This window comes from Oryctolagus cuniculus, chromosome 19 (assembly GCF_051225735.1).
Source record: "Oryctolagus cuniculus isolate XC-2025 breed Fujian yellow rabbit chromosome 19, ASM5122573v1, whole genome shotgun sequence".
Taxonomy (NCBI): Eukaryota; Metazoa; Chordata; class Mammalia; order Lagomorpha; family Leporidae; genus Oryctolagus; species Oryctolagus cuniculus.
The window spans coordinates 53,011,739-53,028,112 of NC_142885.1; the positions used below are offsets into that span (position 1 = coordinate 53,011,739).

Consider the following 16,374-nt stretch of genomic DNA (forward strand, 5'->3'; position numbering starts at 1 on the left):
GTGCACCGGCCGTAGCAGCCATTTTGGGGGGGGTGGGGTGAACCAACGGAAGGAAGACCTTTCTCTCTGTCTCTCTCACTGTCTAACTCTGCCTGTCAAAAAAAAAAAAAAAAAAAAGAGGAAGTATCTGGCTCCCAAAATAATCAGATAGTAAGGAACTCTTCTATGGTTCCAGAATTAGTCCCAGGCAAGGCTGGATACCCATAACCTAACCATATCAATTTCAGGGGCTTCCAATCTGCCCCACTCCAACACTTGCTCCCCATCTGAATCCGGGAATATACCATCAACGCAGCAAAGGAGGGTGGCCAGATGTTCACAGCTGGATTTTGGCTCTTGCCTGGCAGTCAGTTCTATAGCTAAGCAACCCTGCAGAGCCAGCCTTCTTTTGTACCAGTGCCCCGCCATGGGAGTAGTTTGGGGACAACCCTAAGAATGACACTTTACTTAGTTCCAAGCTCTGGCGCAGGCATCTTAGATATTGCAATGACTTGAAGCTGCTCCACCACTGTAAGGCAGATGCTGTCATTGGCCTTGACTTGCAGATAAGAAAGCTGAGGTGCAGAGAGGTGCAGCAATATGCCCAGGGAGTTTCACAGTCAGGAGCCAAACCCACAGTGGCTGTCCCGGTAGCCTGCGCACATGCCCAACTCTCTACAGATCGGGGAAGGAGGTGGGGAGAATAAGAAAGGCAGCTAAACAAAAGACACTCCACTCTGAAAGGTGCCTCTATTGAATTAGAAACTTCAATTCTGGTTTTCCTCATTGCACCAGAAAATTCCTACTGCTTTCCAGGCTTTGAATAAAAGGATCTTTCACTTCAAGAGTTGTCAGGCCCTGCACATCCTTTATTTTTATTATTGCATTTAAATTATGTAAATCCTACATATCTATGGCATATAGTGTGATAATTCGAAACATGCATTCAGTGGGTGATGATAAAATACGGTTCGTTGGTGTTTCCATCTCTTGCGGCACTTTACGTTTTTGGATCAGTGGTTCATAATTACACATAACTCTTGGATATCGCCATGACATTTCAGCACATGCATACACCGTGCTGATTGCCTTCCATGTGCTGAGGTGACTTCCCAGCCATCATTAACAGCAGAGCAGGTGCTATTCAATGTGCAGCAGCAAAAAAAGGTTAAAAAATCACATCTAACCTCAGTGGGAGACAAAGACAGAAAGCGGTTTGTGGAAGCCAAAGGCAGCCTCAGAGAAGAAATGACACATTGCTGCACCAAGATGCCACTGGGATTTTGTTGGAAGGGTCAAAGTTCTAGAAACTTAACACGAAAGCCTCCGTTGTTGCCCTTTAAAGAGATTTGGAAAGTCCTTAGAGGCATGCATGAAACGGAGGCTCCAAATCTTGTTAAGAGGCACCAGCAGGCTCCCCGGCTAAGCCCACTCTGCCCCAGATCTCGGGCGAGAGGGAGTCAGCGTGAGACTTGGAGGATGGCAATGCCAGGCCGCGGGCAAGCATTCTCCACAACTCCCAATGCCACCGACAGATCACTGTACTCTTCCCTGGAGGGCGGAGGTGCAACAAGAAAACTGCCCATCGCTGCTAGGTCACACCTGAAACTCTGCAAAGCTCAAATGCTTTCTTCCCTTGATTTTAAGCCTGTTCACCAGGGTGGCCAATTTGCTCCTATAACACACACCCCAGAACTGTGTCATTTCTCACCAGACTCAACCATGCGTGCATGGCCTTGGAGTGGGAACACACACATGCATACAACTTGCACACGCGCACTCTTTCCAGACCACAGGCTGCAAATGGAAAGGCCTGCAAAGGCCATGGGTGAGGCAGACCTGGCTGCTATCAATGGAGACAAAATGAGTGGGTACCCTGCCTGTGGAAAGAGCCACTCTCAATCCAGGTGATCGCTAGCACGTCAAATGGGACCATTTCTCAGCACAGCTGAAGTCAGAAATTCAGGTGTCGACAACCGCTCCTAGCTCTAAACCACTGACATCAGTTTTTCAAAATGTTTCGGACATCCTAAGGGCTAAAGAAGTCTACAGGTGTGTCGGCCCTGGAAAGCCCCAAAGACAGCTGAGGCCAACTCACACATGGCCCAAAGTCAGGACCAGTAGGTTGAGCATCCCTGGGGAGCGTCAAGGAGCTGAAATCAGATGCGAAGACCCAGGCCGCCAGTCACCTGGAATCACCTGGAGTCGCTTGGGCGTGTGCACAGAGCTGGAGAGGACAATCTAAGCCAGGATCTGAGAGGCGCCCCAGCTGGAGCCGCTTCTTTCCGGGAGGGAGGAGGCCCAGGGGACAACCATCCTTGCCTTTTTTTAGGGGATGTGCCATCTGGAGAGGCAGCAGCCACCTACAGAGACCTCTGCGAGGCCGGGGGGGGGGGGGGGGGGGGAAGGGGCGGAACCTCACTCGGTGACACGAGGAAGGGGCAGGAGGTCTGGAGGCGGGTCCTGGGGGGGTGGGGGGTGGGGAGCAGGACTGGCCATGGCAGGACAGCTCCAGGAGACCCCTTTAGACTCCTGGGACCAGGAAGAGAGAGGGGGTGGACGTGTTCCCATGACACCACCTCCCAGCTCCAATGGCCTTTCCCGGACAGAGAGCATCCTCGCCTCATACAGGCGCGCCCGTGTGTGCGCGCGCGCGCGTGCGTCCACACACACATACACACACACACACACACACACACACACACACACCTAAAAAGGCCCCTTTTGTGGTGAGGAATTCCTAGCCTGGGAGGTCACGCTGACAGACGTGAGCCCTTCACTCTCTGCCTAACTCGGTCACTTCTGTGCATTGGTTTTAGCCTTCTCTCCCCGCGCACGGCAGCCCGGGAGCCCCAGAGCCTACCTTGACACTGGAATCCCTGCTTCCCAAAGCCCCTGCAAAAGCAGAAGGAGACGCGTCAGGCGCAGTTTCCCCCCCACACACACAGTCACCCTCTTCCCCCCGCCCTCTGTCCCAGGTGCAGCCGCCCAGCCACAGGCGGGTGCCCCAGAGCCTTCCGCCTTCAGGGTTGCAGTGGGAGGGGGCGACCGGAGCTCCGCGGCAACCCGCACCTCCCTCCCCGCGGCGGGGGAGAGACGCTGAGACCACCAGGCTGCCGGTCGCGGGCAGCGTTTCCGTCGGGGCGGAGAGAGGGCGGCGCTCTGCCCATCGAGGGTGCCCCGAGTCTCCCCGGGGAGAGAGGAGAGAAAAAGAAGCCCCCAGCAGGAGGACGAGAGGGACCCCCGCGAGGCGGGCGGGCGGGCGTCCTCTGGGGGACCCTCCGCGCCTGGCGGGGTGGGCACAGGGGGAATACGGGGACCCGCCGCGAGGTGCGGGGAAGCCCGAGGGGCGGGAAGGCGAACCCAGGCCCTCCGGGAGGCGCACTCAAAAACCACAGGGCGGAGGACTGGACGCCCCCAGGCCGCAGGGAGCTGGAGAGGGGGCGCTGAGCGCTGCCCCCCGCCCCCCGGAAAGGAAGGGTGGGCGAGGCGCAGACGTGGGGAACCCCGGGCCAGGGGGTACCCGGGGCTCTGCCCAGGCGGAGAGGGGGCGACTGGGAGCAGAGGGCGGGGAGCGGCCGTCTGGGGCCCGACACCGGGCGCCCGCAGGACTGCCCGTCAGAGAGCCCGGGGCGGGACGGGGCGCCCAGGGCCGCGGGGTGCCAGCGGGGCTGCCTCTCCCTCGGGGGCGCGGAGAGGGAGGGGTCCCGGCGCGCTCTCACCAGATGAAGTCGGTGCAGTGGCTGCAGAAGGTGGGCTGCTTGAAGAAGCGGGCGGTGAATTTGTGGTTCTTCACCTCGTGCACGTTCTTCTGCCGGAGGGCGCCTTTGCGGGCGAAGCGCACGGTGCTCTCCTCGCCCTCGCTCGGCGGCTGCCCCGCAGCCGGGTCAGCCATCTTGCGCGCGGGGACCGGGAGCCCGAGAGGTGCCGGCCCCGGGGCGGCGGGACCGCGGGCTGCGGGCCCGGGAGGCGCGCGAGGAGGCGGCCGCTGCTGCCGCCTGGGGCCGCGGGCGCTTCCCCTGCGCCGGCTCTGGCGGCCGCGGCGCGCGGAGCTGGGGCTGTCACTCGCCCAGCTGCTGCCGCTAGTCCAGCTGCGCTTGGCACCGCTGGCCCCAGCTGCGGGGGAGGGAGGCGGAGCCGCGGGCCGGCCCCGCCTTCATCATTTGCATCGCGCCCAGGCCCCGCCCCGAGCCGCCAGCTGCTTTACATATTGGCACCCCCCGCGGGGCCGGCCTCCCGGGGAAGTGCGCTCAGCCGCAGCGCTGCGGCGTGGGGACCGCAGCCTGCGTGCATGGGGCTGAGCCTCGCCCCGCACCCTGCGCTCCGCCCGGGGCTGCCTTAAGGAGAGGAGGCCCCCGAGGGCTAGGGGGTGGCAGTCTGAGGGTGGTCGCGGTGCGAACATCCCCTGGCCCCTGCAGGGACGCTGGTACCCCTCCACCCCAATGCTTGCCATTGGCCGTTCGGAACGCCTGTCTTGGAGGGATGGGCTCCCGCTGTCACTCAACCCGGAGGGCCTGTGGCTACACACACACACACACACACACACACACACGAAAACACGTTCTGCAGAGGTAGGGAGGAGCGAGCTTTACTTTAAATATATCTAAGTCCACCACAAAGAGCATTTTTGGCTTTGCTTGTCTGGGTGTAAAACTCCCTACTAGCTATGCATCCCCTTGGCAGAGAGAGACTCAGTTTCCTCAACTGTACCATAGTGCTCATGGGGGGGGGGGGGCAGGAAGAAGAAATTTGATAAATCAGTATTTCCCAAAATTGCATTCATTTCTGACTCATCTTCACAAATCCTAGTCATATTTGCGCACCATCTGGGGGAAGAGAGTCTATCTGGATTGGTCTATCTGAGTTTGAAGAGCAGGAGCCATCTATGTTATCAAAATCTCTCCAAGTGCTGCCATTGTCAGCTGCCCCAAACGGCTGCCACTTGGCCCTTCTTTGTAGATTAACAAGGGTTAGAGCCGAGCTTTGGGCACGTTTAAGATCCCACAGAGACAGGTGGCTCTTCTTGCTACACCCGTAGCTAAGGGGGTGAGACTTGTGGAGAAGTGGAAGTCAGTATTATTTAGTGCCCTGCACCTAAACAGCCCACCCCCACCATGTCCCAGCACCGTGGGGGGACAGTACTGCATCTGTCAGCCGACTCCAGCCCCCAGCCCCCAGCCCACTGCCCCACACCCTGACCAAGCTCAGGGCCTGACACCTACCTCCCAGGGGTCCAAAAATCATTGGCTGAAGGAATGAGGGTGGGAGGGAATTAGTGAATGAATGAAAATTTAAAGAACATCCCCGCTTACGCTCCGCACAGTAGGTGCTCAGTAAAAACCAACATCACAGGCTGAACTAGCGTCAGCTCCCACCCCTGGCCCCAGCAGTGACTTTCATGGTGGAGAAGGATGATACGGTTCATCGCGATGAAGATACACAACGCTCCATCAGCTCGTTCTTGTTGAGTGGTGCTGAGGCCAGCCGCCCTGCAAAGCGTCCTGGAGATAAAAGGCTGGACCTGAGTAGAGACGGATGAAAGAGGACAAGATTGGCTGTGCAAGCTCCGGCCCCACGATGACAATTCTGCCTGTAAGTCGTGATGAGGTTGTGTGCGGAGAGCAATGGCTGTAATAATAGAATGTCCCTCCCCTCCACAGTCATTCAAAGGTAATGGGGAAAAAATAGCATTCACTTTTAAGGTTGACATGTTTGGGAAACTGGATGTGCCTGACTATTATTAGTTCTTAAAGAGGCCCCACCACCTCCCCAGGAGGCTTGGGGGGGGGAACGTCCCAGGAGACCTTGCTGCTGAAGTCGATTTCCTTTGAACCGATGAGCTGGAAGCTCACAGCCCACATCCTGCCTTTTGAACGGAGCGCCCTGGATGACTTTGGTCTAGAACAACAAACAGTCCCTCAGGGCTCCTGAGCCCGGGCAAGCAAGAGCTGGTGGATCTCAGAGAGCCGTTTGGTTCCCAGAGGGGTAGCAGCGTGTGAGGAGGAGCGTCGTAGTTCCCCTGGGACCCAGATCCCTGTCCAGCAGGGATCTCCACCTGGTGGCCTTGGGTACCTTTTTATAGCCAGCTTGGTATTTTTTTTCCTTTGGTTCACTTATCATAGAATTTCACCTAAATATCCAGATTTTGACTTCTCTAGGGGTGTGGCTAAATGAGCCTGCACACCCACATGCATGTATTCATTTGTTCATTCATTCAATGGATGCTTACTGAGCGCCTCCTGTGTGGTGTTCCAGACTGGTTGATTACATAAACCAGACAAAAGTCCTTGCCCTCATGGAGTTTATAATCTAATGGGAGTGGCGAAGAGGTGCTATAGCCTAACCAACTAACAAACCTGGTGTGCGGTCCGTGCTAGGAAGAACTGAAAGTGGCCAGTAGGAACCTTTATGACTGTGGGCCATCTGAGCCAAGGCCTGAATAAAGTGAAGGGATGAGCCACAGGACTCTTCTCAAGGTAGAATGTTCCAGAAAGAGAACACAGCAAATGCCAAGAGCCTGGGGGAGGAGTGGGCTGAGCACACAGGAGACACAGCCAGGCGATTGCCTTGGCTGGGATGGAAGAGAGGGGACAGCAGTTGTGACAGGAGGTCCGGGAGAGAGGTAGCCAGTCCCCAAGGGCCTTGTCAATGTGGGAAGGAGCTTGGATTTCATTGCAGTAAGTGGCGGCCATTGGAGAGTTGGAAGCAGAAGAGTGGCATCACAGGACTTACTTCTATTTTTTAAAGATTACCCTGGCTGCTACTGGGGAGGGAGAGTAGAAGCAGTGAGAACAAAGATTTTGTGACTAGATAAAGCAGGAGAGAAGACAAGATGGCGTGGTAGTGGATCCCTACAGACTGGGATGGTCCTCCAGGTCACCCAGCTCCCCTCCCCCCAGCCACACTGCCCATAAGAGGACAAATGCTGGGCACACTTGCAAGATGTCAGGGGCACTGGGGAAGCAGGTGGCTCAGGCGGGGGATGGAGTCCAAGCCCTCCTCAGTCCAGACTTTATACTCGCTGTATGTATATATTCATTTCCTGTGGCTGCCATAAAAAGTTATCAGAAGCCGAGGTGGCTAAAAATAACAGCACTGTATTCTCTCATAGTTCTGGAAGCCAGAAACCCTACATGCAGGCAGCAGCAGAGCCACATTGCCCATGAAGGCTCCAGAGGGGACTCCTGTCCTGCTTCTTCTGGCTTCTGGTGGCTCTCCGCACGCCTGGCTGCCTTCGCGTGTGGCCACGTCTCCTCCAGCTCCTCTGTCTTCACAAGGTCTCCTCCCCCGTGAGGATGGGGCTTCAAGTTCATAGAAAATGAGTAAAATGTAAGTTTATTTCAGTGCAAAAGATTTTGGAATTCGTGCATACAAGTGTCTGTCTCCTGTCTATTCAATCTCCCTTATCTATCTCTTGTAAGGACACTGACCATTGCATTTAGGGCTCGCTCAGATAATCAGGAATGATCTCTTCCTCTCAAATTCTTCAACTTAGTTGTATCTGCACAGACCCTTTTTGCAAATGCGATAGTATTCACAGGTTCCAGGAATTATGATACAGACAAGTCTTTTGGGGGCCTCCATTCAAACCACAACATTGCATAACCCGGGGCAAGTCATTTCCTCCCTCTGTGTCTCATTTTTCTCCTCTGTAAAAGAGGACTGGGATGGAGCCTTTTGTCCTCCCACCCCCTCATTCTAAGGCTGCCGTCTCTAATACAATAGTCACGAACCAGACGTGGCTATTGAGTGTTTGAAATGTGACTACCTAATCTGATTGTAAGTAATCAGAAGTGAAATCACCCTAAATTTCAAGCACACACTATGAAAAATAATGTAAAATATCTAATAAATTTTACCTTCATTTCATTTCAAAATTATAGTATTTGAGGTATGTTGGGATAAAGCAAATCTCACTCTAAAATTAATTTCATCTGTGAGGTCGGCACTGTGGCACAGCAAGTTAACGCCCTGGCCTGAAGCACCAGCATCCCATATGGGCACTAGTTCGAGACCCAGCTGCTCCACTTCCCATCCAGCTCTTTGTTGTGGCCTGGGAAAGCAGTAGAAGATGGCCCAAGTCCTTGGGCCCCTGCACCCACGTGGGAGACCTGGAGGAAGCTCCTGGTTCCTGGCTTCAGATCAGCACAGCTCCGCCTGTTGCAGCCAATTGGGGAATGAACCACCGGATGGAAAACCTCTCTCTCTCTCTCTCTCCCTCTCTCTCTCTCTCTCTCTCGCTCGCTGCCTCTCCTTCTCTCTGTGTGTAACTCTGCCTTTCAAATAAATAAATAAATCTTTTAAAAAATGATTTCATCTGTTTGTTTTCCCTTTTTTTTGGTAATGTGGCTGCTAGAAAATGTAAAATTATGTATGGTTCACTTTGTATTTCCTTGGACAGCTCTGTTCTAAAGAATAGATTTAAAACAACATTAAGGGGCCACGGTTGTGGCATAGTGGGTAAAGCTACCGCCTGCAAATGCTGGTGTTGTATATAGGCGCTGGTTCAAGTCCTGGCTACTCCACTTCCAATCCAGCTCCCTTGGAAAGCAGTAGAAGTATTGGAGCCCTTCCCACCCACATGGGAGATCCAGATGAAGCTCCTAGTTCCTGGCTCAGCCTGGCCCAGTGCTGGTCATGGTGGCCATCTGAAGAGTGGAAGATTCTCTCCCTCTCTCTCTCTCTCCCTCTCCCTCTCCCTCTCCCTCTCCCTCTCCCTCTCTCCCAACCCATAACTCTTTCAAATAAATACATACATCATTTAAAAATAAACAAACAGTCTTAAGTAAGATCATAAAAAGTTACTGGATAATATAAGTACAGGTTCACCACTGTTCCATGCTTCATCAGCAGGGAAACTTGACTAAAACCTGAGGTGCCCACTTTCAAGACTCTCACTTAATGTGGCTAATAAGTGGTGCTGGCTGCCCCCGAGCTCTGGCCGGGGTGTTGGCTTTCTTCCTGTGGGCTTCTCATTGGGCCCCTGGGCTTCCTCATAGCATGGTAGCAGGATTCTAAGACTAAGTATTCCCAAAGCCAGGAAGTGAAGGATGGCACTTTCTCAAAGTGTGACCCAGAAACCACCACAGTGGCATTTCTGCCCTATGCGATTGGTCAGTCACTCACAGAGCCCATGGTCACAGAGAAACTCCATTTCTCAATGGAAAGAGTATCACAGAAAGAACTCAGTATACATTTGTTGAATGAATAAAGTATCACAATTCCTCTCCAACACATGAAGAAACAGAAGCTGGATGACATTGAGAGATTCTCGAGATAACTCTAGAGCTATTATTCACTATAATTAAAAACTAATCTAACAATCAAGGAAGTATGTATGGCCCATTCAACAGGAGGAAAATGTAGGCCAACAGAAACTTGCAGAGAATGACTAGATGGTGAGCCTACTGGACCTCAACTCTAAAACAACATAAAGGGGCGGCACTGTGGCACAGCAGATTAATGTCATGGCCTGAAGCATCAGCATCCCTTATGGGCACCGGTTCTAGTCCCAGCTGCTCCTCTTCTGATCCAGCTCTCTGCTGTGGCCTGGGAAAGCAGTAGAAGATGGCCCAAGTCCTCAGGCCCCTGCACCTGCGTGGGAGAGCAGGAAAAAAAGTTCCTGGCTCCTGGCTTCAGATCGGCACAGCTCCAGCTGTTGTGGCCAATTGGAGAGTGAACCATCAGATGGAAGACCTCTCTCTCTCTGCCTCTCCTCTTTCTGTGTAATTCTTTCAAATAAATAAATAAATCTTTAAAAAATAAAAATAAAACAATGTAAAGATGCTCAAGGAACTAAACAAATACATGGGGGCCAGCACTGTGGTGTAGTGGGTGGGGCCACCGCCTGCAGTGCAGGCATCGCATGTGGGCACCGCTTCAAGTCCAGGAAGCTCCACTTCCAATCCAGCTCTCTGCTGTGGCCTGGGAAGGCAGTGGAAGCTGGCCCAAATCCTTGGGCCCCTGCACTCACGTGGGAAGACCCAGAGGAGGCTCCTGGCTCCTGGCTTCGGATCGATCAGTGCAGCTCCAGCCGTTGCAGCCAGTTGGGGAGTGAACCAGCGGATGAATGACTCTCTCTCTCTCTCTCTCTCTCTCTCTCTCTCTCTCTGCCTCTCCTTCTCTCTGTGTGTGTAACTCTGACTTTCAAATAAATAAATAAATCTTTTGGGCATGGTTCGTGTCCTGGCTGCTCCACTTCTGATCCATGTTGATGCACCTTGGAAAGCATTGGGAGACAGCCCAAGTGCTTGGGCCCCTGCACCTATGTGAGAGACCCAGAAGAAGCTCCTGGCTCCTGGCTTCAGCTTGGCCCAGCCCCAGCCCCAGCCATTGTAGCCATCTGGGGAGTGAACAAGCACATGAAAGATTCTCTCTCTCTCTCTCTCTCTCTCTCTGACATTCAAATAAATAACACCTCTTTTTAAAGAATACTTTTTAAAAAGTAACATCCAGAAACCTCACAGTTTGAGGAAAAACACTAATGTAAGTAGCCCAGGAGTGGACACCGTGGCACAGCAGGTTAAGTTGCTACTTGTGATTCCTACATTCATTCCATGCTGGTGTGCCTGTTCAAGTCCCTGCTACTCTGCTTCCAATCCACTCCCTGTTAGAGACTGCTGGGAGGCAGTGGATGGTGGTTTGAGTACCTGGGTTCCTACCACATACATGAGACTCAGTTAGAGTTCTAGGCTCCTGGCATCGACATGATCCAGTCCTGAATATTGCAGGCATTTGAGGAGTGAACCGGCAGAGGTTCACTCTGCCTCTGCCTCTCTGCCTCTCTGTAACTCTTACTTTCAAATAATTAAAATAGGTCTAAAAAAGGGGGGGATGGTGCCGTGGCTCACTTGGTTAATCCTCCACCTGTGGCGCCGGCATCCCATATGGGCACCCGTTCTAGTCCCGGTTGGGGCTCCTGGTTGTAGTCCTGGTTGCCCCTCTTCCAGTCCAGCTCTCTGCTGTGGCCCGGGAAGGCAGTGGAGGATGGCCCAAGTGCTTGGGCCCCTGCACCTGCATGGGAGACTGGGAGGAAGCACATGGCTCCTGGCTTCAGATCGGCGTCGCTCAGGCCGTAGCGGCCATTTAGGAGGTGAACCAACGGAAGGAAGACCTTTCTCTCTGTCTCTCTCTCTCATTAACTTTATCCGTCAAAAGAAGAAGAAGAAGAAGAAGAAGAAGAAGAAGAAGAAGAAGAAGAAGAAGAGGAGGAGGAGGAGGAGGAGGAGGAGGAGGAGGAGGAGGAGGAGGAGGAGGAGGAGGAGAAGGAGAAGGAGAAGGAGAAGGAGAAGGAGAAGGAGAAGGAGAAGGAGAAGGAGAAGGAGAAGGAGAAGGAGAAGGAGAAGGAGAAGGAGAAGGAGAAGGAGAAGGAGAAGGAGAAGGAGAAGGAGAATCCCAAAACCCAGGGGGTGGCTTTGTGGCACAGTGGGTTAAGCTGCACCTCCTGCAACACCAGCATCCTAAATGAGCACCAGTTCAAGTCCCAGCTGCTCCACTTCCAACCCAGCTCCCTGCTAGAGTTCCTGGGAAAGCAGCAGCAGATGGCCCAAGTGCTTGGACTCCTGCCAGTCACAGGGGAGACACGGATGGTGTTCCAGGCTCCTGTCTACAGCCTGGCCCAGATCTAGCAGATGGTAGTAGCCATTTGGGGAGTGAACTAGCAGATGGAAGAAGATGGAAGGAAGAGTGTGTGTGTGTGTGTGTGTGTGTGTAACTCTGCCTTTCAGATAATAATCTTTTTTTTTAAAAAATCCCCAAACTCTCAAAATTGTCATTCAAAAATGAGGGAGAAATTAACACATTCCAGACAAGTAAAAGCTAAGGCAGCTCATTACCATTAGACTTTCCCTGCAAGAAACACAAAAGGGAGTCCCCCCCCCCAACCCCAGGGTTAAAATGAAAGGACACTAGACAGTAATTTCAAGCATTTTGAAGAAATAAAGATTTCTAAAAGTAAATACATGGGCAGTTCTAAAAGCTAGTACTAAAATAAGCTGCAACTCCAATTTTTGTTCTCCACATGTTTAAGAGTCTAACGTTTAGTAAAATAATTATTAGCTGATGGTTTTGGACAGAATGTGTACAGATGTAATTTGGTGACTTCAATAACTGAGAGGGGTGCATGGGAGCAGAGTTTGTTTATGTTACTGAAGTTATGCTGGTGTAAATTCAAATTAGAGTGTTCTAATTTAGGATGTTAAATGTAATCCCCATGGTAACCACAAAGAAATTAATTATGGAACACACACACAGGAGTGAGAAGGGGGACAGTGACATTGCAGTACAGTGGGTTAAGCCTCTGCTTGGAATGCCTGCATCTTATATGAGAGTGCTTTGCTTTGAGTCCCAGCCACTCTGCTTCTGGTTCAGCTTCCTGCTAATGTGCCTGGGAGGCAGTGTTTATGGCTCAAGTACTTGGGTCCTTGCCACCCACATGAGAGACACAGATGGAGCTCCTGGCTCCTAACTTCACTTCAGCCTGGCCTAGCCCTTTCTCTTGTGGGCATTTTAGGGAGTGAATCAGCAGATGGAATCTCTCTCTCTCTCTCTCTCTCTCTCTCTCTCTAACTCTGACTTTCAAAAGAAACAAATACACTTTTTTAAAAATTCCACTACCAAAACTTGAACTAAACAAAGAAAGCAACAATACAAAATGAAGAACAAAATAACTGTAAGACACACAGCAAACAAATAGCAAAATGACAAAAGCAGGTCCCTACTCAGTAATTACTTTAAATGTAAATGGATTAAAGTCTGCAACTGAAAGACAGGAACTGGCAGAGTGGCTTTTTAAAAACATGATTCAACTACATGCTATCCACAAGAGATTCACTTTCAATTCAAAGATACAACTAAGTTGAAAGTGAAAGAATGGTGGTATCAGCATCTGGGAGAGATATTTGTACACCAAGTTCATAGTAGCATTATTCATGGCAGCTAAAATGTGGAAGCAACCCACGTATCTATTGACAGATGCATGCATAAGCAAAGTGTAATCTAAACATACAATAGAATATCATCGAGCCTTGCCTTAAAAAGGAAGTAAGTTTGGGGTCAGCTCTGTGGCGCAGCAGGTTAAAGCCCCAGTCTGCAGCACCGGCATCCCATATGGGTGCTGGTTCGAGTCCTGGCTGCTCCACTTCTGATCCAGCTCTCTGCTATGGCCTGGGAAAGCAGAAGACAGCCCAAGTCCTTGGACCCCTGCACCTGCGTGGGAGACCTGGCAGAAGCTCCTGGCTCCTGACTCCAGATGGGTGCAGCTCCAGCTGTTGTGGCCATCTGGGGAGTGAACCAGCAGATGGAAAACCTCCCCCCCACCCCGCATCTGCCTCTCTGCAATTTTGCCTTTCAAATAAATAGATAAATCTTTTTTTAAAAAAGGAAGTAAGTTTGACACATGCAACAACATGGAAGAACCTTAAGGCCATTATGTCAAGTGACATATTCCAGTCACAAAAGGACAAGTACTGTAGGATTCTACTTGCATGAGGTACCCAGACTAGGCAAAATCATAAAGAGAGAAAGTAGAATGGCAGTTGCTGGGGGCTGGGAGTTAGCAGGATGGGAAAGTATTATTGAATGAGTAGAGAGTTTCAGTTTTACAAGATGAAAAGAGTTCTTTCTTGAGGCAGCAATGAAGATTGCTCAATAATACAAGTGTGTCACGGAGCTACATGTCTTAGGATGGTGAAGATGATCCATTTCATTTTTAACCAAGATTTTCAAAGTGGAAGGGAAAAAAACTAATATTGCCCAGTTACCATAAACCAGACTCTGTGCTGAGCGGTTCGCAGGCACTCAGGCCTCCAGCATATCAGTCCTACTTTAGGTACGGATCAGGAAACCAGGACATGAAGAAGTTAAGCAAGCTGCCCAAGCTCCCGTGCTAGAACCTGGAAGCCCTAAGACTTGAAGCCAGGACTTTGGACGCCACAGCTCACTCACAGCTGCTTCTTGGAATCCCCTAGCAAACATATTTGTGTCTGGTAAATACAGAAAACTTTTGCATAGGAAAACTTTTCCAGAAAAGATAACCAGCCACTTTTTAAAAAATGTTGCTGTTGCAGGGTAATATATATGCAACAAAGTGCACAATTCTAAGCACGTGATCGACTTTGTTTTCCAGATATGCACGCACTCCTGTAACTTCCACCAGCTCGAAATGCAGAAAAGTTCCAGCTCCCTGGATAACTCTCACGAACCCTTCGCAGGAAATGCCACCTCCAGAGAAAACTGTCTGACTTCCATCTTCACAGGTTAGGTGCATTTTTCAATAATTCTAAAGCACCACATAACAGACAGAACATAAAATGTACCACCTTAACCATCTCTAAGTGCACAGTTTGCTAGTGTCACATATGCTCATATTGCGAAACCAATCTCCAGAACTTTCTAGCTTGCAAAACTGAAACCCAACACCCATTAAGCAACAATTCACCATCCTACTGCCACCTGCCCTCAGCCCCTGGCAATCACCATTCTACTTCTGTCTCTACGAAGTTAACTACTCAAGGTACCTCATGTAAGTGGAATCACATGAGGATACTTCAAGACGCTCACGGAAAATGGAATTAGAACGTGAGTTTATTTTGGTGCAAAAAAAAAAATTTAAAGCCATGCACAGTCCTTTTTCAAGAACTTTTTGAGAACCCCTCACAGGCATGGATTTCAATTTTTTACACCCAAACACACATATCTTTTAACTTCATTTCTGTGAACTTTTTAAAGGGCCTTTGAACAATATTTGCCTTTTTGTGACTGACTTATTCCAGTTGGCACAATGTACTCAAGGCTGTGACAGACGCTGTAGCACCTATCACAACTTCATTGTTAAGGCTGAGATCATGGATTAGTTTCACCTGTTCTTGTACTTCATACACAGTTTGTGGATTCTTTCAAGATACATAAAGTCTGTAAGATTCAGCTGCTTGTGTGTGTGTGTGTGTGTGTGTGTGTGTGTGATCAGTGTTCATTCCTTTTCATCACTGTGCATGAATATACCACAGTTGATCTATCCATTTAACGTTGATGGCCATTGGGTTGTTTCCAGTTTGGTCCCATTTTGGAAAACCCTGGTGTAAACGTTCTTATACCTGTCTTTTTGTGGGCATAGACATTCATTTCTCTTAGATAAACACTCAGGAGTGGGATTGCTACAATCTAAATCCCCACATCTGAGCCCGGTAGTCTGTGATGTCCCATGGCCCTGTGTCTATTCCACTCCTGTAGTTCAGGCTTCGTTTAGAGAGGAGACTCCAACTGCAGCCTCCCCTTAACTCCTCCCGGGGCCTCTGGTGTCTAGGCGGCTGCTCGGAGCAGAACACGAATCAGGAACTCCAACAGGAAGTAATTGTGGGTAAACCGATGTGTAATAATGAACACAGTACAATTAAACCCAATATGCAGGTCAGAGAAAGTTCTTGCATGGCTGACCAAATTCTAGGAAAGGAAACTGAGAAATGGAAGCATGAGAGCACCAATCAAGAGGTCAGACACTAGGCAGAGGTGCTGTTCCCATCGCAGTCCTCCCAGTAGAAATAAATCAGTCACGGTGGGCAGACCCGGAAGAGCTCACTGCGGAGTGGAACGCCGGCTCTGTTACCTCTTCATGCAAGGGGCTGTGGAAGCAACGTCAGATCTGCTCAGGGCATGCTGAAGAGGCGCTAAAAGCTCATTTGCACCAACCCTTTTCCTTGATGTTTTACGAATAATTAAAAAGCAAGTTTAATAAGGAACACTCTCCCTAAGGATCCTGGTGCCATGGTAAAGCAACACTAAACACCACTGCAGGGACCCCGTTTGGGGGAGCATTCTAAATCTGAATAGGGAGTTCTTTCTCTTCCTCTTTATTCCCATGACACTATCTGCAAAGGAGAACTGGAGATGCTTCCTGCACAGACGCCTGAGTTGGGCCAGACAGGGCTGCCTGGAGCCTTCCTCTCGTGGCAATCCTCAGCAGGGCCAGGTCTAGGGCGAGGACAGTGAGACACAGCATTGACTACAATATAAGAGGGACACCCAGAAGTCAATAAGCAAAATTCATAATAATTTAATGCAATGTTTTTAAAAATCAAAACTACTGGCCGGGCCACAGCTCACTAGGCTAATCCTCCGCCTTGCGGAGCCAGCACACCAGGTTCTAGTCCCGGTCGGGGCGCCGGATCCTGTCCCGGTTGCCCCTCTTCCAGGCCAGCTCTCTGCTGTGGCCCAGGAGTGCAATAGAGGATGGCCCAAGTGCTTGGGCCCTGCACCCCATGGGAGACCAGGAGAAGCACCTGGCTCCTGCCATCGGGTCAGCGCGGTGCGCCGGCTGCAGCGGCCATTGGAGGGTGAACCAACGGAAAAGGAAGACCTTTCTCTCTGTCTCTCTCTCTCTCTCACTGTCCACTCTGCCTG

At 51.0% G+C, this 16,374-nt stretch overlaps 1 protein-coding gene across 2 annotated transcripts in view; it reads right to left on the minus strand.

Annotated features, from left to right (window-relative positions):
* Positions 1-4,096, minus strand: part of PRKCB (protein kinase C beta) — a 356,481-nt gene extending 352,385 nt beyond the window's left edge. For both annotated transcript variants that reach the window (NM_001101725.1, NM_001101723.1), the window contains 2 exon segments: positions 2,843-2,874; positions 3,702-4,096. In NM_001101725.1, coding sequence (NP_001095195.1) covers positions 2,843-2,874; positions 3,702-3,874 — 205 coding nt within the window. In that variant the 5' untranslated portion in view covers positions 3,875-4,096.
* Positions 4,097-16,374: the final 12,278 nt, after the last annotated feature.